The 21,187-nt window shown below is 43.6% G+C and overlaps 1 protein-coding gene across 1 annotated transcript in view; it reads left to right on the plus strand.

Annotated features, from left to right (window-relative positions):
• Window positions 1–13,234: 13,234 nt before the first annotated feature.
• Window positions 13,235–21,187, plus strand: part of LOC112952368 (leucine-, glutamate- and lysine-rich protein 1-like) — a 24,212-nt gene continuing 16,259 nt past the window's right edge. Inside the window, exons 1-2 of the mRNA XM_026045215.1 lie at window positions 13,235–13,307; window positions 13,439–13,624. Coding sequence (XP_025901000.1) covers window positions 13,235–13,307; window positions 13,439–13,624 — 259 coding nt within the window. The remainder of the gene's footprint in view (window positions 13,308–13,438; window positions 13,625–21,187) is intronic.

Below are 21,187 nucleotides of genomic sequence, written 5' to 3' on the forward strand. Positions count from 1 at the left end.
CCCCTCCTGTCCTCCTTATAAGAGCTCATTTTGTCCTCTTTCAGTATAGTAATTTTAGTTCTTTGGAACTTTATGGTATTTATTCTGAATAACAGTTTCATATTTCCAAGCACAGTTTGTAACTGCCAGGAAAAATAAACTTGAATTTTCAGTTCATTCAGAGCAACTGTAACTAAGATTATTTTATACTGGGGCAAAAGTAAGAAGTTGGAAAATTAAGTTTGGCCTGGTAGTCCCAGGGTATCCTGAAATAGCATTTTTATCAAGCTGTGCTTAAAGTGATGAAGATTATTGAATCATGAATATTTCTTATTTTTGAAAAATTACTTTTTCATCTAAGTGTGACTCTTTTTCAACTGATCCCAATGTTTCCAAACATTGAAACCTCAAGAGATCAAACTCAGTGTCTCCTTTTTGCTCCTCTCATCCCTTTCATCGTGTCCCAGCACCTCCATCACTGGTGTGGGCTTCTGGCCGATGGTCTGGGCCAGGGGAAGGCAGAAAAGCCGCTCCGAACTCTCGGGGATGTCTTCTGGGTCTTGGTGCTCCTGCTCCATCCCTCCGCTCTCTTAAACCTTGAGCACTTAGATGTATTTCTCAGTTTAAGGCCTGGTCTTTGTTCGACGTCCGGGTATTGTTAAAATTGAGATGAATGATTCCTATCTGGCAAACAGGTGGTATTTTCCACCACACTCAAGTGCCACACGCACTACATCACACAAATGATTCCCTTACTCGCTGGGATAGTTTTTGTGAAGATTGCTGGGTTACGTTACTGCGTTCACTTTTCAGCTTGCCTATTTAATTGGGGATGAGGTATCAAAAACATAGCAAATTACCTTCTTGTTGACTGAAGCAATGAGATATTCATTAAGGAAATAATTTTGTAAAACACAAAACAATTAATCTAAAATTGATATAAAAAGCTTAATTCGAGTTTTACTTTTGTAGAGTTGCGGTGGGAATTCCTATGTAGTAAACTGCAGAACTGATGTATCTTATGTGTCTTCCCATTAATAAAAGTATCACCGTAGCTTGATTTCATTTGCTAATGAGTTTTGTGTTTATTAATTGATAAAGCAATAGCCTCTTGTGTTAAATGTTTACTGCTGTGCAGCACTTATAAAGCCAGACAGAATTACTGTTAGAGTTGCTCGATCTTTTATTTTTGTTTGACTTATTTCTTACATGCATTTGCTCTTTCTCTAGATGCCCCGGGATGAGACGGTCTGTAAATACTGCGGAGTCAGCTATTTGATACTTCACGAGTTTAAGGCGATGGAAGAAAAAGTAAAAGCAATGGAAAAGGAGCTTAAATTTTATGAAGGAAGCATCGAACGGGAAAAACGCCTCCAAGAGGAATTGCAGACACTTTGCCGAGACCTTGAGCACAGTCGAGCTGACAGTCAGTCAAAAGCAGAAAGGTCAGAGTGTGTTAGGTTCTCTGATATTATTCTCATGCTTATGTACTGGTTAATCTCATTCCAAAGAAGCTTTTCTTTCTTAAAAAAAAAAAAAAAAAATAATGCTTTGCTTGGCTTTTGTCGGGTATAACCTCTATACTATAACACTTGATTGAAATCGTATTTTGAAGTATCCTCTAGAAGCAAACCTTGAATTGTTGAATAATTTAGTTATAGTCAATATATTTAACAAAATAATAAGGTATTTCAGAGGTATTTCTACCTTCTCTTTACTCCATTCCCCACAGAAGGGGAAAAGATCAAATGTTTCATCTTAAAAATATTTTTATTACAGAATAGTAATTAGTAATAGTAATGTAGTAACAGTAAATAGCAATGAAACCTCCGAGTATGAGGAATTTCACAGTCATGAAGTTTGTACTTAGGGCCATGCTCACAGTGATGCAGTATTATGGTTAAATATCAGAATTGCTATACTGGAAGCTTACAATTCACAGTGTGAAATGATAATATATATATATATATAGTACAAAAATAGTTAGGAAATCTCGGGTTCCTCAAACAGGGGCCTGCCTATGGATTTAGGGCTCTTTCAGCTAATACTTACAGGCAAGCCTGCTTTTCTTTTCTTGTTTGTCACTGAATGACAACTGCAAATTTAGGACATGAAGTCATACTTCGAAAATACCTGCCTTTTTCTGGGCTTTTTTTGTTTGTTTGTTTTGTGCCACCACAGTTGTATCATGTTCAGTCTAAACCCCAATCATCAAGTTAACGTGGTGGTTTTGATTTTGATCCTTGGAGGTTACTTAGGCTGCATAAAAAAGCAAAGACTTGTTACATCAAACTTGTTATAATCAAAACAAATATGTTATGACAGTGTTAGCATTTAGGGTAGGCTTTTTTCGTCTATTTGTTGCTGTGGAATTTCTGAGTATCTCTTGTTTATATTTAACCTTCTGTTGCTTTTATGCCTTTGTATGATGCCACGACAGGATAACAGATTTTATAACAAAAAATCTTTCCTTTCTACTGTGAAAGAAATGCAAGTGTTTGGGCTTCTTCTAGCCCCTAAGTTCCAAACACCTGCTCCTCCTTTCTTCTGCTGTCCATAATCAGACTTTATGTGAATATTCTGTACTTTTTTTTCCCTGTATCCTGATTTTTCTCTCCTTTGAAATTCACTACTATATTCCACTCGTTATTTACAGCAGGACTATAATCTGAATGTAAATATTGACATTTGTAAAGGAAATATCTTTAATTACCAACTATAAAAATGCAGTTGTTGGGGAATCTTATTGGCAATTCCTTGCCCATCTGAATGAAACTATTTGTCAGAAGCGCTTTTTAGGAATGAGACTGTAATCTTAAATATCAGCTCAGTTATCATTTTGTTTCTAAAGCTCCTAGTTGTGGAGTTTCTTGTGTGATTGACCCATAGACACAGGGTACGATTTAAACTGATAAGATTTAGCACTTCTGAAAATGTAGGGTGCTCTCTCAAAGGACTGGAGTTGAATATATTGGAAATGCTAAAGAAGAAATGTGTGGAGTATTTACAGATGCAGTCCTTTACGGTGAAAAGAACTCTTTATAGTCCATTTAATCACTTCAATCACTTATACTCCAAGATTGAATATAACACGTACTGGAAATAGACTGTTTTGGGATAATATTTCTAATAAACCTTCACTTTAAAATGCAGAAGTTTTCACAAAGTTGAACAATGTCCTTACATGTACAGCGGATCCCGCTACTCATATAATGCAACTTTTTTTTTCTTTTTTTTTTTTTTTTTTTTGCCTTGAGGAGCCTTCCACCCCCAATTTCTCAACATTTGCCCCAGCAAGGTCTGTTAATTCAGGTCTATTTTTGAGGAAAGCGTTTGCTCCTCGTCACTTCAATGGCTCTGGGTGGCAGTTGCCGGGATAACTCGGGATAAGGATGAGTTACCTGCGCGGCGGCAGCACCGCCACGTTGGGAATCCCTCTCCAGGACAGATGGAAACTTACATCCAGCTGGCTGTGTAGCAAGGCTCTTTAGCTCTGCATTACCCCCAGGTTTGGCTGGATTTAAAACCTGCTGAAATCCAAAGGAATCCTTTGAGGAGGCTTTCACGAGGCCATAAATCAGCTCTTGTGCCTTGCTAAGAACCTATCTGAATATTCCTTATCTGCTCTCTCCCATCCCCGGCCTCTCTTGTTACCTGGTGCCTTTGGCACAAACCAACCCATCAACATCCCGGTGTTCCCCTGGTTCCTGCATGCCTGCAGGAATCTTTCTTCCCAAATGGCAGTTCTATCAGCAGCCAAATGTGTCTCTTTTCATCCTTGGAAGGCTGAGAGATTTAATCTTTCCTGCTAGCTGAGCCTATTTCAGTTTTATATTCCCCTAAGGTTAAGCGATTGCTCCTGCTCGTCCGTGTGGTTAACCTTGAAAGCCTCCCGGAGCTTTGGCCCGCGAGGAAACCCGCTGTGAGACTGCCGGAACGGTGGGAACTGAGCGCTGGGCAGGAGGCTGCGCGGGGGGATTTAGCTCTTCAGACCGCGTTCTTAGGTTGGATGCTGTATTTTGTGGGAAAACGCTCACTCCGTGTGAAAATCGCATAATTTATGTGATTTATGATAAATGTAATCCTGAAACTTTTACAACTCTGAGGAGGAGTTTTGTGTTACTGACTGAGATGAGCCGTGTGCTCCTCTCAATGTGTGCAGATGTGGGAGATTTTATCTGTAAATAACAGCGTGTTAAAAGTAATGTAAACCTCACATCTTGGCTTGTGGGAACTCTCTTTCCATATATGTGGGTTTGGGGCTTTTGGGGGTTTTTGTGGGTTCCACACCTTGAGTTTGAGTTGCTTACTACAGTGATGACCTTTAAGGCCCCAGAAAATGCCTTGCTGATGAATTTGCTTAAAAATATTTTTTCTGACAACATGACTGTTTAGGAAAATAACAGCACCCACGTGACTTTATGAGGCCTAAACTTGTAGCAGGATATTTCTGATGAATATTTAGCGATAGAGTTAGCATCAACATCGCTAGGATCCAAAACTGGATGCAGTGAGCAATGAAATAAAGACCTAACCTCTCCTTTTCTAAGCTATTCAAGCTTATAAAAATAACCTTGCCGAGGTAGTCTGCTGGTATTGCAGCTGTTTATATATGTTTTAAATCCTTTCCGTTTGGCTGTGTTGCTAATTGAAGCAATCTAACCTAGAATGCAGCAGGGAAGAAAAAAAAAAAAAAAAAAACCTTTTTCTTTTTTTTCCACACTTATAAACATTCTCTTAACCTAAAGACAGTGGGTGTTTTGACATTAGTTGTGCTTTGATAGGGGTGGCAGATATTTAGCTCGCAGCATTCTTCAGGGGTGCTGATCTAACGTGTCCTACGAGTACATTCTTTTCCTCATGTTAAGCTGCTATGACCAGATGTCATCTCTTTGTAACAAAGACAGTCGGATAAACAGTAAATAACTTCAGAAAGCGAAAACTAACTGCACTAGATACGAGCGTTTTGTGTGTGTTTAATGCTGTCTCTTGTAGTTTGCCATCAAACCACTTTCTTGGAAAAATATGTAATTTTTTAAATGATTTGCCTTCTGTCTCATCTGAACTTGACTTATGCTACAGATAACATATCTCTGTCTTTTAATAAAATCTCTTTGATTAGGTGGTCCAGAAAGCACTACTTATAATGGCTCATTTGGTCCAGCTACTGATTCTGCTTTGTTGGGACACTGAGAAGATATTTGTATAGATTGAGCAATCTCGCTGTGCTGTGTCCCGGTGATCTGTACCAGATGTTTGACATAGGAATTTTGGGAACATAGCTTGAAGTACAGTTTATTCCACCAATACAAAACATGTCATAAACAGACATCTTCCTGACTAGAAGCCCATATCATTTTTCATGTATTTTTGGTCTTTCTGAGAAGCAAAGATGGAAGCTTCAGCGCTGAGAAATATCACCCAAACTTTCCCCTTTACTAGGAAGGAAAATACTTTTCCATATTAGAAAAATTACTGAACCACATAGCTTATTTTCTTTGGAATCCATGTGCTTGGCCAGTCCAGTAGTCAAGCCTTAGAAAAGAACTCTATAACGTGGCAATTGGTGTAGATAAATAGATGTCTATTATAAACTATTTGGTATTTTGCTTGTATTTAGGTTAGGACTTTATTTATTTATTTATTTTCCTGAAGAAATTTATCAACACAATGTGTTATGTGGTCTCTGAGATTGCTTGAACCCAGTTGGTTCAGTAGCCGTAGTGTTTCAGGTGCAGGACGTGCAAAGCTGCAGTGGGGATCAAAGGCTCTGCTTGGATCTAGTCAGACCTGGGCAGACAGGACAGTTCTGGACACCGGTCTTCCCAAGAAACAACAGGGCAATAAAAGAGGGCGGGATGTCAAACCTCAGAGAAAGCAAAGCTAGCAGGATTTTGTTATTGTTGTTTTTGCTAGGATTCAGTTTTCCTGAGCAGTAGGGGACCGGACTTTGCAGTGTTGCATGTGTGAGCTTCTCGAGTGCTTGCAGAGGGGTTCAGTTCACAGTTTCTTTCTGTTCTGTTTAAAAAGTTCTTTCCAGTCTGAGAGAGAAAATTGTGTAAACAACTTTCCTTGGTAACTATTGAGAATATATCTTATTTTTTTCCTGTGTGTAAGTGTATATGTGAGATAGTATGCTATTAGTGTAACTAAACTATGTTTTGATTACATTGTACTACAACTTAAATATTTTCAGCTTTTTGAAGATTCATGTTTAAATTCAGTCCTTTAAAAATACTTAGCATTTTCCTTACCATTGTAGACTATCTAACTAGATAAGTTGTTGTAGTATCTATTTTAACTTAACTGATGGAGTTTAGAAAGATATTCACTTGGCTAGACGTCTAAACCATGTAGATCACTGCATTTAAATTATCCCATGCAGGCTCTTCTCCTTGCCTTACACTTTTTAACTTCCCAGTTTTCCAGTAGTGCTTCCAGCTGTTGATACCTGTTAGAGAACTTTGGCTGTGGGATATTTTGGCGTCAGCAGCTGTGGAAAGGTGAGATCCCCTTCCCGCCCACTTACCTTACCTGCAGAAAAACTCAGCACGTTGTGTGAGATTTTGTCTTTGTTAGACAAGTCTCGTGGCCCTTGGTGGTGCTTAAGTTTGTCTTCTGGACTTGGTTGCTTTGGAGGCCGAGCTAGTCCATTAAAGACTGATTTGCTCCAAGAGGTCTGTACAGTCCTACTGAAGAGCTCTGATGCTTAAAGTCTGAGATGCTCGGCTCTATTTCAGCTACAAACAGACCTTCCTCAGAGTTTATGCATTATAGAGGACTTCAAATGGTGCCAGGCTTTGCTTTTCTCCTTAATGTTTCCTTTTTATCAGTCATTAAGTCATCTAAGTGCAGTGGATAGGTGCTTGCTTTTTCTTATTTGTCAGAAATCTAATGCTTGCAGTGTTGTGGTGGAGTGATGGGAAAGAATTACTTGGAAGATTGTCACCAATTAAGCAATATAAGAGTTAGATGAACACCTCCTACCTCAAAGCCAAGAGCAAGGTATGAAAGATCCATTTAAAATATCAGTGGTGTTTCCAGACGTAATTTCTTACTGGCAAACATAAGCAGCAATGTAAAGAAATGAATAATTTAAAGCAGTTTCAGCTACGCTCTAGGGGACGTGCTCAGCCCTTCTTGGTACACGCTCTCAGGACCTGGGAGCCCGGCCCTGCTCTCCACCGCTTTAGAAACCGTGAGCCATTAGCAGAGCGTTGCATGGGCTGCAGAGCGTTGCACGGGCTGCGGGACTTGGGGAAGGGCTTGCACGGATATTTCCCAGCACGCGGAAATGTCTCCATGGGTTTTTCCTTTTTTTTCCCCTTCTTTTCTCTTCCTGGGGAATGAGCACACACTAAGTCCTACATTTTTTGGGGGGCTCTTTGTGATTAATTCTGCTTTATTCTGCAACCTGAGCTGTCCAAAGGTAGTGTGCAAGGGATGCATGCTAATTCAAAAGGAGCAAGACATGCTGAAATGAAGAAGAGCAAGTTGGACCTCAGCAGGTCCTAGAGTTTTATGAAGCTGAAAATACTGTAAGGAAAGACTATTTTTCTCCTTATTGCCCATATTCTCCAGCTTTCTGTGTGTGCACACTCCCTGCTGACCTCAGGGAACTGGGTGCAGGATGAAACGGTCCCTCCTGGGACAGTTGGAGAGGCTGTAGACTCCATGGCATGCAAGCTATAGCTATTGTTTTCAGATTTGAGCTTCTCTGAAGTGTGACATCTTGTATTTGAGCAAACGTGGTAATTGCTCTTGTCAGTACTCGGGACGATGAGTGTATTTGTTTGCTGGCAAGAATCCCTTTCGGCGGCTACTTTATTTTCTCGTGCTATTCTTGTCATTGTCAGCACTAGTTGTTAACGTGTTATAATTCATCTCCCACGCTGCAGGCTTCCTCCTGGGTTTGCTAAGAAAGTGTTCTGGCTGCAAAGACAGGGCGTTAATTTTCACAGCTCGTGTGAAATACAGGGCTGGGGACGTGATCACTGTGTTCTCACGATTCTGCTTTAATTCCAGTGTTTAATGATCCATTGAACTTCTCTCCTTTGTGTTGAATGTCACCAAAATAACGTGTCTGTTTTACTCCTTTTTTACGGTGACGACAGTGGACAGAATGTGACTGTCTTGACTTGTCCACCTCTTCCTTTGTATGCGACTGCCCCGAAGGCACCGATAATGTCCTTCTGTAGGCACAGTTGTGTCCAACCAAATAGCAAGAGGAAGAAAACGTCTGTGCTTGGGAGCTTTACATGGAAAGATCTTGAAATGCTGCCCATTCCAGAATGAATCAGAACAGAAAATTAGCATCCGTGGTTGCAGAAGTTTGAATTGTTAGTGTTTGACAATCACTGCGTTTGTTCCTCAAGGTTAGTTAACACAGTATATGGCCTACAAAAGAAGATTTGAATTTATGAGACTCTGAAGATGTTTGACATCCCTCTATTAGTCAGAGCTGTCGATCTGATTCCTCAGTGCAGATCTTTTTTAATCAGTTCTGTTAATCTATCTAATCCGTTTTCAGAGATCTCAATGAAGACACAAAAACTGCTTTTGACAGAGCTGTACAGAGCCAACTTTTATGTATCAGGCCTGATATTTTTAATGCTTGCCTTTTGCTGCAAGTGCCTTATGTTACTTGATGGATCGTCTATGAAAACACATTCATTATTTTAACTCTAAACTTTGATTTTGACTCTCAACTACCTTATTTTAAGGCTAAACTATTATCATTTCCTTTTAGATTTGAAGCAAATGCTATTGTAGTGCTTCCCTCACCCCACAGCTTAGTAAAATATTTGCGGATTCCAGTATTTGTTTCCTGCTGACAAGGAGCCGGTACCTAAAGTCACTCGCACGGTGCTTAGCAGGGGAGCAGCTTTAATGAAAGGAGGCCCTCGTTGCTCGGGTGCTTCTTCCCCCTTAGACTTATTGAACATCTGGTTTGAACGCTCGTGTACAGCCTGAAGGCACCCAGGGCACGGCGTTTAGGGGGACAGGCCTTTGCCCTTCAGCTCTTCAGAATGACCCCGTCGAGCAACAGGGCAAAAATAATAGGCCAAATTCTGCTTTGGGCGCCTGATTTATTGTTGCCGAGTGCTTTTGTTTGCCTTGGCAATGCAGAAGTGTTGCTCAGTGCTCAGGAACAGGAATTCGAAACTGAGCGCAAAGGGAAAGGGAAAATGACTAATTTGGATTCGTGACTGACTCAGATTCATTCGTTTGGGTTTCTTTTGCAAGTGTCTGGACTTCACAAATAATGAGCACCCTGAATGAAGAGGCTGGGGGGAAACTATGGGGGGCAGGACCAAAGATTTTGCTTTCCCTGTGGTTGCCCTGAGACAGCCTCTCCATCGGGAGGAGCACCGGGGAACTTGTGGGTTTATTGGGAGCCTGGCCCGGGTGCCCCAAAGGGCCCGCTGCGGCAGGGAGCCCTCTGCCTGGGAGCTGCCCGTGAGGAGCCCGGGGACCTTGCACCGAGACCTGCCTTGCCTTTCATTCCCCCGCTTGCTGGGATGCTGTATGTTTAAAAAAAGTTATTAATTACCCACTGGTAGCTTGAAAAGAGAACTGTATAAATGTTAGCTGTTTTTTTTTTTTCATAAAACTTGCTCTTTCATGCCCTTGAGACTTAAAAAATATTAGATTAAAACATATTAGTGAGTATAATTTAAGCGGCAGGGTTGTTCTGTGTTGTAACTGTGAATGACACTGGTTTCTTTTATTTATATTATTCCTTTATTTATATATCCCATGTGACCTGATCCTGCACATACATACATACTGCACATGTTGCTTTGCAAGCACATTCTGAGTGTTATTCTGAGAGATTTACTGCCGAGTGTCTCATGGAGTGTGCTGGAAGTCAGACACTCTCCTTTTGAAGGTCTTTTAATTGAGGTTGAAATAAAGGCAATCATCATCTTTACTACTTTTACTAAGTTTTTACTTTTAAGCTAAAGCAACAACAGGGATTGGTTAGTAGTGCAATGATAATTTTCTCATTATTTTATTTGCTTATATAGAATAAAAAAGCTTACAACAGAACTGCAAAGCAAACAAGATGAAGTGCACAGTGTGAAGGAGGGTTTGCGATCTTCCCAGGAGGAGAAGGAGGCTGCGCATCAGCAGTCGCAGGCGCTCAGGTGAGAGCAGCTCTCTCAGGGTGCAGAACTGCCGCATTTTCTTTGTTCTGCAGAATACAGAAAGATTCTGTAGCCTTAGCTAACCTTAACCGGCAAATATCACTATTGGTTATTAATGTCGTTAGCCACAGGATAGGCTCTTCAGAACTTTGAAAGCATTGATTAATGCTGGAAGTAAGAAAAAAGCACTGGGAATGAAGGAGCATTCCTTACGTGTATCGCCTGCTTGATATTCAGCTTGATATTTTATTTGGCTTGGACCAGAATATACAGACATGTAAACTGTGTTGCTGTCCCTTCTCAAGCAGTAAAATGTAATCGTACAGTTGTCTGTATAATTTTGTTTGTACATGCAGGTTTTAAATCAACATTTACAAGAAATTTAGTATAAATATCCTTGATACTAAGCATATTCCGTGTACTGAATTCTTGTAACTGTACTACAAAATATAACAGAGAAGTAGTTGCCAAATTTATATTATTGATTGTTGCAGATCTCTATTTGCTTTTACGAATGTGTGTCTGTTTTTTTGTGTGTCTTGCAGAAATACATTGGAACACCATTGCTCAACTCTCAGCAAGGCGCTCTCGTTATTTCCCTTTATTAGAGGTGAACTAGACAGCATTAAAGAGGTTGTATCCAGTAACCTGGCAAACTGGGCTGCCCTGAAGGAGGAAATTTTTCTGCAAATAAAGGCAGTTAGCAAAGAAGCTTTGGCAGGTAAATCGTCATCTTGCAGTACTCTGGGCAAGCTGGAGTAACATTTGGTAGTTCAGTAAAAATAAGAGGGGAAATTACCACTTCTGAGTTATCAAACCTGCACCTTAGGCGTTTGCAGCCGCACTCCGTGTGGGCCTGAGCAACACGTATTTCCAAGGATGCGGGAGCGCCTGGCCGAGGGGCCTTGGCCTGGGAATCGCCGTGGAGCAGCCGGGACGGGGATGTCTCCTTGGCCACGGCCGCCTTCCCGCTCCCACCCGCAGCCTTCACCCGCTGCCGCCTCCTGCAAGGCCGCGTCAGGCCTCGCTGCAGCTGCGCTGTAACGCACGGCTTTGGCCTTCATCCCCTTTGGCTGTGCCTCAGCTTCGGGACTGATGCGCTGAGCAGTGTGTGGCAATTACAGACTCCACCGTGCCCACCAGCCTGGGTTGACTTCTGCAGCTGGACTGCACTTCTGACGTAACGTTTCTACGTGAATTGCTTTCCTTGTAGCTCTGCAGTGTGTTCTGTTGAGCTGCTAGTTGCCCTGGAGCTTTTTTTATTTTATTTTTGTATTTATGCTGCGTTATTAAGGGGGAAAAGAAGCAGGTGAGCTGATGTCACCTTCCAGGTCCTTGTGGCAAGGCATCAGGGTGCATCAGGCAACGCCACTCCCAAATTGCTGGTGAAACCCTGGGCACTCCCCTGCTAATACATTGCTCAAGTGCAGTTTGCTTATGTGGAGTGTCTTGGAGAATAAGTCATTGAACTAAGTTATGTAAAATAAAAGCTCCCTCGTAATAGCTCCCCATAGCCCATTCTTCCAGTAAAAAGAGGGAATTTTTAAGGTTTTCCCTATTTATTCCTTTTCACAACAGGAATAAGTGAATGGGGCAGTGCTGCTGCAGGAGAGAGTGGGCAGACACCAGCACAGAGACAGGGTGTTGAACCCAAACAGGAGTCTGGCGTGTTTGAGCCCGGTAGCGGAGCACCCAGAACAGGTCACCTGGCAGCCGGGGTCAGTGTCTGCCTTTCGATGGTGACTTCATCTCCTGCTCGGGCTGAGCGCACCAAGTGTTCGTGCCCCCAGGAGCTAATCTCTTCCTGTGCTTATTCCCCACCTAGTTCTACATAAATCGATGAATTTCTGCAAGCATTTTCGAAGTATCATAGTATTTTAAGACTTCTTTAATAGAATTTTCAGATTCTTTTAAACGTTTATCTCCCAAATAAAAACTATTTATCATTGATGCGTGCAGAACATGGGCTTTATTTAGGCAATTGTTTCACTTGGTACGATTTGCTTTGCAGATGTTCACTTATTTATAGAATATCACACTTCATTTATTAGTAATGTTCACCTTATCCTTGACCTTCAGATTCATGAAATCCCATGGAAGACAAAAAAAAATGCAGATCTACCCAGGGAAAATTATTCTCTCTCAAATTCTGGACAATTATTATTTGAATCTCCATTAGATGTGTTGTGTATCTCCCACACCCTAGCGTGTGGACATTCTCTGTTAATTAACGTCAAGACTAACTGTGTAAAGTAGAAACAAGTGTAAAAATTTTTGAAATCTTTCAGTATTTACATCAGTAGAACAAATTTATTTAAATGTGGTGTAGGTAGGAAAGGTTGTAGTTAGTGAAAATACTGGTACTCCAGCAATAAAATTAAAATTTGCCTGTGGGCAGAAAATAAAAACCACCACATAATAGATGATTTAAAAGTTCAGTTAGGCTTCATCTAACTTGAATGTTGTAATTGCTAGTAAAAATCAAAGTGGCATCACTTCTTGGGACATCTGAACATCTAGGGCTTTAGTGGGGGGCGGAAATAGAAACCAATTGCAACTGCTTTTGAAAATGTTGAGTACAGTCATTAAGGATGACTTAAGCTCAGGAAAACCTGTGAAAATGTAGGAGGAGGCTCATTATACCCCACCCATTAGTGGCTTATTTGCCTTGCGATAGAGCCTGCCCAGGAAGCTTCCTTGGAACTGCTGCGCTGCTAAATTGAAGAGCTAATGAAGGAGAGAGTAAAAAGGCCGGTTTTTTATGTTTTGAAGATGCACATTGATTACTTTAACAGCAGTAGTCACCCTAAGTAATGTAAAGAGAAAAACAAAATTAATGCACATGCCTGAAGATGTTTTGAAGATCTGTATTCTGCTTACCAGGGCTGGCTTCCTTAATGTCTGCAGGGAAGTACTGCGAAATCTTCCTAAATTTGGTTTCAGCGGGATTTGCAGTTGGTTTTTGTATGTCAATAGTTGTTTGTGTATCTTGTCAAGATGCTGCATTCAAGTGTTTGTCAGCTGCTGTTGTTTGGCAGGCATGTGTATGTTTTATTTTGGTTTTGAGACCTTGTAGAAAATACGTACTATTCCTTGGGATAAAAATGGCGTTATTCCTCCGTGTGAAGAACAAGTTAGACAAGAGGTGTTGCACGTTGTGGTTCTTTTGGCCCTCAGGTGATGTAAATGGCTCATCAGGGCCCGTGCCCCATTTAAAACTACAGACTGCTGAAGTCCTGAGGTTGTAAATCAGCTAAGATACCAAAGAAAGCAAATTTGACAACCATCTGTATGGTTTTTCTCCTCAGAAATATGCAGATTGAATCAAAGGTTATCGAAATCCCAGAGAGAGAATGAATCCCTCCAAGAAAAGGTGAAACATCTCACTTTGGTGGCTGATACAGTTGAGTTGAAAACACAGCAGCTTCAAGCTTCTCTTCAGCAAGGGAACGAGCTACAAAATAGGTGTCGGGAGCTACAAAAGGAATCATTAGGTAAGAGCTTTTTGATGCTTCAAACCAACTTTCAAGTAAAATGAAATGGTATTTTTTTAAGCAGCTGTAATTTTTATTTTGAGAGTACTGATCAGCTCGAATCAGGCCCTTGTAAAAAATGCGTGTTGCCCAGTCAGGAAGATGGGGTAGAAGAAAACAAAGTGAAGGAGGAGAGCAGTGGAGGTGGTAATAACACAGTTATGGTGTAACACCTGCTGGTGTTGTATACAGCTGGAATTGCTGTGCAAAATGCTCCCGGGGAATGAATGTGGTGTCCGACTAAATCAGGCTGTTTTCTCTTAGACTGGTTAAACTTAAGCCTATTTGGTGATTTAGTCTCAATACTTTGTCTCAAGAATCTAGAAAGCCCTCTTGAAAACTGTAAGGTTAGTGATAACACTTAAAATTATGTTATCTTTTCAGCTCTGTTGAGACATTGACCTGTTCCAAAAAGGCTGTTATGGGTTTTTTTTTGTTTCAAAGAACACTTGAAATTGTGTTCTTTCTAAAGCAGTACTGCATTCATAGGGCTGGCTCAAAGACATTCTGGAGGCATTTGGAGCATATAGAAGCTGTGCCGTTCCAGGCATCGTGATGAGTCATCCAAGTGGCACAGTAATTACCGTGCTGTCTCATGCACAGCGTGTAATTTCAAATGTAAGGGTAGTACTGCTAGTCGTGATGAACGAAATTCACTAATCCTGCAGTTGCCGTGATAATGCTAGAGGTGAGACCTGAGAAGTAAAATACCACAAGTATCATTCTGTGACGTATCCAGCAAGATTTTTCCTTATAGAGTTATTTTGAGGATTGAAGCAGCATGTAAGGGTCCCTAAAAGGGATGGATTTAATGTAAATACACAGCTGTATGTTTTCATTAAGACTGAAGTTACATTATGATTCAAAAATGTTAAAAAATCATTTTAAAGAATATTCTTCATTTTGTTATTTACTTATTTTCATATTTCAGGTAGAAATGTCTTATTCTCTCTTTTAACAATGTGGCACAAGTAGTGGTAAGTCCTAAGGCAGCTAGATCACTTGTTGTTGTTCTTTTCCTATTGGATCTTCAGTTTTCAAACTAAGCGTGCCACCCAACTGAGGAAGAGGAAAATATAAACATATTTTATGTGCATTATTCAGAAGGAAAAAAAAAATCACAATAACCTTAATGCAGAAATAACTACCTCTCAAGTGTGCTTTGACATTAAGTTTGTATTGAAATATGTCTTGTTTTTTTTTTTCTTCTACCAGGTGAAAAATGGCTTGTGGGTGGTACATGATGGGTAGTGCCTCGGTGCAGGCTGCTGTAGTTCCCTTCTCAGTACAGGTAGTTTTCAGAGCTGTGGAATTTGCCTCTGTGGGTGCATTGTCGGGCTGTTGCCGGGTGTCCTGGACAACTTTCCAGGCTCGGGTTGTGTTTGGAGCCGTGGGGAGGGTACCCAGGCCACAAAGCCACCTCCGAGTTGAGCTTAGCCCGGGCTGCTTCCGTGGGAGCCGAAGCGCCGGCGCTGGCTGCTCCTGCGGGAAGTCCAAGGTCTGTGTGACCCTGTCCCCATCTTCACCGCTGAAAAACGCTGCGTGGCTCCAAGGAAGAGCCGCGGATTGCAGGGCAATCCATCTTCCTCACCTATCTCCTCGTCTAGGAGGACCTTGATCCCGATAAGAGAACCTTTTGAGCTTTGAAACGGGCGTTTTAATATCGTTCCATAAAAGTGGTTGTCATTGCCATGGGCTGGTGTGACAGCCCTCCAGAGCTGTAATGAGAGTTCCCCTTCTTCGGGCCGGTGAACTAGTTTGCTTCAGTGGTTCCTGTAAACAGCGCCTTCCACGGGGTAACTCGTGCTGTGGGAAAACACCTCTCCTTTCTCTCTCTTTCCTACCTTTAACTTCATGGAGAATTGCTGTCTTTTGTTAGAAGACCAGTAAAAGATGGTTTTAGTCACTAGTTTCATTTTTAGATGACTTTTTTGGTGATGCTTTCTATCAGTTTGTATGCCAGGCTTCTCAAAATCCTTGTTTAGGAGCTTTTCTACTCTCTTAGTCATTCCTTTCAGTTCCTTAGTCATTCCTTCCTATCAGTTTCTTTGAGAACTGATATTTGCAAATATAAAAGTAGCCAGTATTGCATATACAATCCCATATAAAGGCTGACCACGGGGTTCTATCTACATTTCATGATATGAAAAATGATTTGATATCATATTTCTTATACAGTTCAAAGCTTGTACACTTGATTTATCAGCCCCTTCTCCAGATGAGTTCTATTAAAAAATACAGCATTTTCTGCATAAATTTAATTTGCCACAAATTTCAGTCTACATAATGACATAAATTGCTTTCTTCAGAACACGTGGGCATATTAAAGCAGTGATTTAATTTTATCTTTTAGTAAAATTAAATGATTTTAGAATGAGCTGATATTTCTTCCTCTGACTGAACTGCGTGTCTTATTCCAGAGCATTAAAGACCATATCTCTGTATGGGCTTTCTGGCCTGTCTCCTTAAAATTGGAATTTAATTCCTTTCTGCAGCTGGGACACGGTGAAGAGCTTGGCACCAGGCGCTCGTGTTCTGCATGTTGGTCTTCGCGTGGTCGATGTTCGTAGTGTGGTGGGAGCTGGGTTGGGTGCCCAGGGAGCACAGCACTTTGTGCTTCTCCTCAAAGTTTCCTCTATCCCCTAAATCCTGTGGGTTTACAGTGGTATTGGTATTGCTGGTGCTCTTTGTTTCTACATTTTTGAGGTTTCTATGACATATTTGTGGTTCGGGAAGTTGCGTGCTCTAGTTCTCGCAGCGACGGAGCCCGATTCCCCTCTCGTGCTTGGTTGTTGGAGGCCACAACGAGCCCGGCCTCCGAGCGGCCGCCTCCCCCCTGTTCCAGCTCCAAGCAGCAGGGTCTGGCCACCAGCCAGGAGGCTCGCTGGCCTCCAGAAAGCTGCCTCACGAGGACGGGTTAACCCGCGCACCCCCAAACGCTCCCTTCAAAGCCCAGCATCCTTCCCGTGGACACTGGTCGTGCTCCTTTTGGCCGCCCTCGCCAAGGGGACGTTTTGGAAGCCGGCTCGTTTGTGTACATGAAGGGACTGGAAGCAGGAGTGTTCCTGCAGGCCCCATGTGCTGTTAGCTCTCCTGCTCCCTTCCCCTTTGGAGCGTGTTTGCAGAGAAGAGGAATGGGACAACAAGTCTGTGCGGGGAGCTCGGGGTTGTTACCTGGCTGGGCAGGATGGCTGCGTGTGCTGCGGCGGGCAGGCGGGCTGCTAAAATACCACCTAAGCACAGGGACGCTTTATTTATTTATTAGCAATAAAATATAGCAGGCACTCCATAGCGAAGCAGTTCTTAAGGAGCAATGAAGTGTTTGGCATGGATATCCTGAGGGATTTCTCAGGACAGTGCACTGTTGGACTGTTGGGTCAGGCATTTTTAGTGTCCTCCTCCTTCCTAAATTGGTGATCAAGTGACCTTGTACAGAAATCCATATGCAGGTGTGGGTTTCTGTGCTCTGTATGTGTATGGTGATTGCTGTTGGTTGGAGAGTAAAGCTGGGTAGCCCAGCGATCATCAAAATGCCTTTTTGAAATGGAAACCAGTATTTTCTTCATGATACAAGCAACAAACTTAGCACTAGTTTGTCACTCTATTAAAATAAATTAGGAGGAAAAATATATATATTTTACCTCATTTGAATCTTAGTGAAAATCAATTCCAGCTGGTGGGTTTACACAGTATAAAATTATTGTGTAGGAAATTCCAGTCAGAGCTAGTGTCACAGCAAGTGTCCTTGTTGGTTTTTTTTATGTTTTTTTTCCACAAACTGTTTTGAAGTTATTAACCCTTTTTGGTTCCCCACTGAAATATTTCAGTGTTTCCAGAGGAGGACGCCTCGGCGTGGGCAGCGTCCGTGTTCTGGAAGGCTTTTCACGCCGCGCTCGCCGGTTGAAGGCCCTTGCGGTGGGTGTTCCTGCTGAGGTGTGAGCTATCACACCGCGCTTCGTGCTGGAGCCGCTGCCCGAGCCGCACAGCAGCAGCGCTGGTCGTCCTGCCTCGTGTGACCGTCTGAACACGGTCTCTGTGGCTTCGGTCTTGCCTGGGAGGTCACCGCGGGCGCCGCTTTCACACCTCCATCCCCAGCAGCAGGAGCAGCTTCCGAGCACGAGTTGCTGTCAGAGGGGAGCTAACATCCCACCTCTCTTTTTTATTACCCATCTAATCCTTCCTTTCACATAATCACGGATACAGCAGAATTTTTCAGCCGTTTTAGTTTTTCTCTTGCCTGTTTTTAGGAACAGATTTACCTCTACGTGTCTCAGTTGCTGGCTGCGCACATGACACAAAGTCTGGCCTTTTAAAGCCTTTGATGCTACTGCTGCCTAGTCAATTTACGTTGCTAAATATAAACTTTGCAGTGGTCTCCTGACATAATAAGACTAATGAGAGTTGATTGAAAAATGCAGGCAGCTGTGGGAGTAGCCGGTAGCTGGAGCAGGCAGCGGTAACACTCCTCGTGGGAAGCAGGAACAGTATTTTCATGTATATGAAGTGTCTTTAATGACACTTAAAGACCACTTTGAAGAGGTCTGCTTTGAAAATTCCAAGGAAGGAGCAGTTTCCTGCAGTTTCCTGCAGTTTCCTCCAGCAGGCTGCAGTTCCAGCCTCCGCTATTCACGCCACGAGTGCTGCTGAGATGGTTTTTATGGGCTCCAGCTGCGAGTGTGGAGGGTGCAAGCCGGAGTGGCAGCCCGAACAGGATGCAGCAAATGGGGTAGAGGAGCAACGGCTCATTAGCACCTTCCAGGGATCGTGGAGATGAAAGGGGAAGACATCAATGAGTGGGGAGAGCAGCTCCCGGGCCTCTCCAGCAAGGCCTTGGGAAGCGTTAGGTTGTGATGTGATTTAGTCACTGTAGAAGGACCCCTCTTGGCTTCCACTTCGGGAAAAGCAGGAGTCCATGCCGAAGGAAATGTATTAATTTTGTTCCTTCCAACGAAATGAATGATGGCCTAAACAGTGGAGGGAGAGAAAAAAAATCCATTTCCAGGGGGTTGAGCCGGGGCGAGCCGGCATCTCCGCCGGGAGCGGCCGCTTCCCGAGGCGCTGGCAGGGCTTCCCACGGCGTTGCGTGACCTGGGCGCTCCCAGGAGGTTCTCCCACGGATCTAGCTTGGTGCCACCGCCGGGAGCTGGGAATGGGGCACTTGCTGGCGGTTCTGGGCCTGTTTGCCCAGGAACACGAGCAATGCGACTCGGCGCAGCCTGGCAGAGGGCGGCCGCTTGTGCTGCAGAGATAAGGAGCGGACGCTCCCTTTTTTATGTTTCTCTCTTTTTTTTTTTTTTTCTTTTTTTTTCTTTTTTTTTTTCTTTTTTTTCTTTTTCTTTTTTTTTTTTCTTCCTGGCAGCCCTCAGGGATTCAAAGGCTTCCTGATGCCCTTGCCCAGGTCTGCAGCAGGGCACTCATCTCCAGGGCTGGGCTCCCTGGGGGCTCTTTCCAGACAGCCCTGGTGCGAGGCACTAACGTGGCCTCTCAAATATAAAGAGATACTTTCCAGTGGGCATATCTCTTAAAGGGCATAGTGCTTGAAACGTATAAAAACAAAACCTATTTCTGTTTTGTACTTTGAAGGAATTAAGTATTTAGTTCATTTCTTTGGTCTCGTAAGAAAGCATGTCGTGAGGTAGATTTGATTTCAGTCTGACACTTTATATATATATTTCATATTTATCTTACAGCTTCTCTACTGTGGATTTTAAGTAAACGCACCTGAGAATATTTTAGGTATCTACTCTTACTTACTGTGCCATTAATACGCTAAGACATTTTAGCTATTTTTCCCGCTTTGGACACAGGTTGTCAGCCCAGTTCGGGGCCTTGCGGGTGGCTCCGTGCCGGGAGGCACTGGGCAGGTTTGATCAGCGGCTCTTTGGGGCAATTCCTCGTGCTCGCTCTCTGGGGCAGCTCCCTGTGCTCTCGGGGATGTCTGTGTGCAGTGAGGCCGGGGAGGCGGTGGGCTCGGCGGGCCGGGCTCTGCGGGAACCTGCGCTGCTTTCTCTTTCCTTTCCCCCAGATTCACTCTGTGAGTCCCTTCCTGGCTGCTTGAGTTCTCCCTTTCTTTCTGCCTATCTCTAACATCACTAGGCTGCATCTTGTGCCTGTTCCTTAGTTTTTCTATGGCAACAGGCTCCTGTGTTTGAACCTCTATTCCAGCAACTGCCTTCTACACTTTCCAAAGACCTTAGTTAGCTCTGGGATATAGGCAGTTTCTTGCATCCAGCAGCCTCAGGGAGGTTTCACTCCGTCCCTCAGTGTGACAAATGTCATCTGGATCTGGGATAATACAGGGAGTCTTGCAGACCCTTGTGTGCGAGTGTGTGTGAATCAAAACTCTGAATCTGATTCATCATAAAGCCAGATTAATGGTACCAAAGCAAGCCACGTCCGGGGCTGTGCTAGGAGGAGTGAGATCCCCAGGGCAAAGGGAGTTGTTAGCTGCTCCAGTAACACGGGAGAGGCCCTGCCCGAGAGCCCGTGTCTGGCCTTGCAGCCTGGCTGTGGCTGTGGAAGGAGGTGTTGGAGCAGGTCCCATGGAGGGGAGCGCGTGGCAGCCGGGCCTGTCCCCGTGGCCAGGAGCAGCCCAGGGCTCCCGCAGCCACGCTCTGAGCACCGCGGGGAGGATAGAGGAGGATGGATGCATGGAAACTCTTCTGGGAAGCAGCAGATGGTGAGGCCAGGCATGGTCGCCACAGCATGGAGCTTGGGAGCTTCGACCAGGACATGAGGAAAAGTTTGTTCAGCTGGAAAGTGGGGTGGAGGACAGGAAGAACCTTCATTTTGCAAGATTGGAGTAAAACCACAAATAACCGAGCCCGGTGTTGTCAGGAGTTGAGCAAAGGCTGAACTACGTAACCGTGAGCCGTCCCTCAGTTCGCTGTGACTCACGGTCACGGCTTCATGGCAATTGCATGCAATGTAAGTACCTCAGTCTGTGGCTGTTCTTGGGGCCACCTCGTGCACAGGTTCACACGTCCAGCCTCCTGGTGCAGGGGACTGGAGCGGGCAGCACGTGCGAGCGTCCCGGAGCGCGGCCGGGCGGCAGCAGCGCCCGGAGCAGCACCCCGCCTGTTTGCCTTGGGGACACCATCCACCAGTTGCTGCTTCCCAACCGTGCTGAAGAAGAGGGAGGAAAAAGAAACTGCTTTGTCTCTGTGCCCTTTCCTGTGTGCTGTGTGTGATGCTGAGTCAAAAAGCAGTTTGATGTCCACAAACGGAATGAGATGTGGACTCTACTTCTAAAATTGGGAGCAGATAAATTCTGTAGGCATGCTTTTAAGACTGGGGACTTAATGATAACTGTGGGATAGATCTGTGCTGTGGCCATGAGCTGGCAGAGCTGCTCCTGTGGCGCTGATTTATAGTGAGCTCTTGGTTGGAGGTACGAGAACTGCTCCAGAGGAGCTAGTTCCCTGCACGCGGTGTCCTCTTCTTATATGGGCATAACTCCCTGGCCTCCGTGCAGATAAGACCAAATGCTTCAGAAGGCATCCTGGTTGTGGTGTGTGTTTTTTT

Source organism: Nothoprocta perdicaria, unplaced genomic scaffold (assembly GCF_003342845.1).
Source record: "Nothoprocta perdicaria isolate Ctin4 unplaced genomic scaffold, notPer1 scaffold_4, whole genome shotgun sequence".
Classification (NCBI taxonomy): domain Eukaryota; kingdom Metazoa; phylum Chordata; class Aves; order Tinamiformes; family Tinamidae; genus Nothoprocta; species Nothoprocta perdicaria.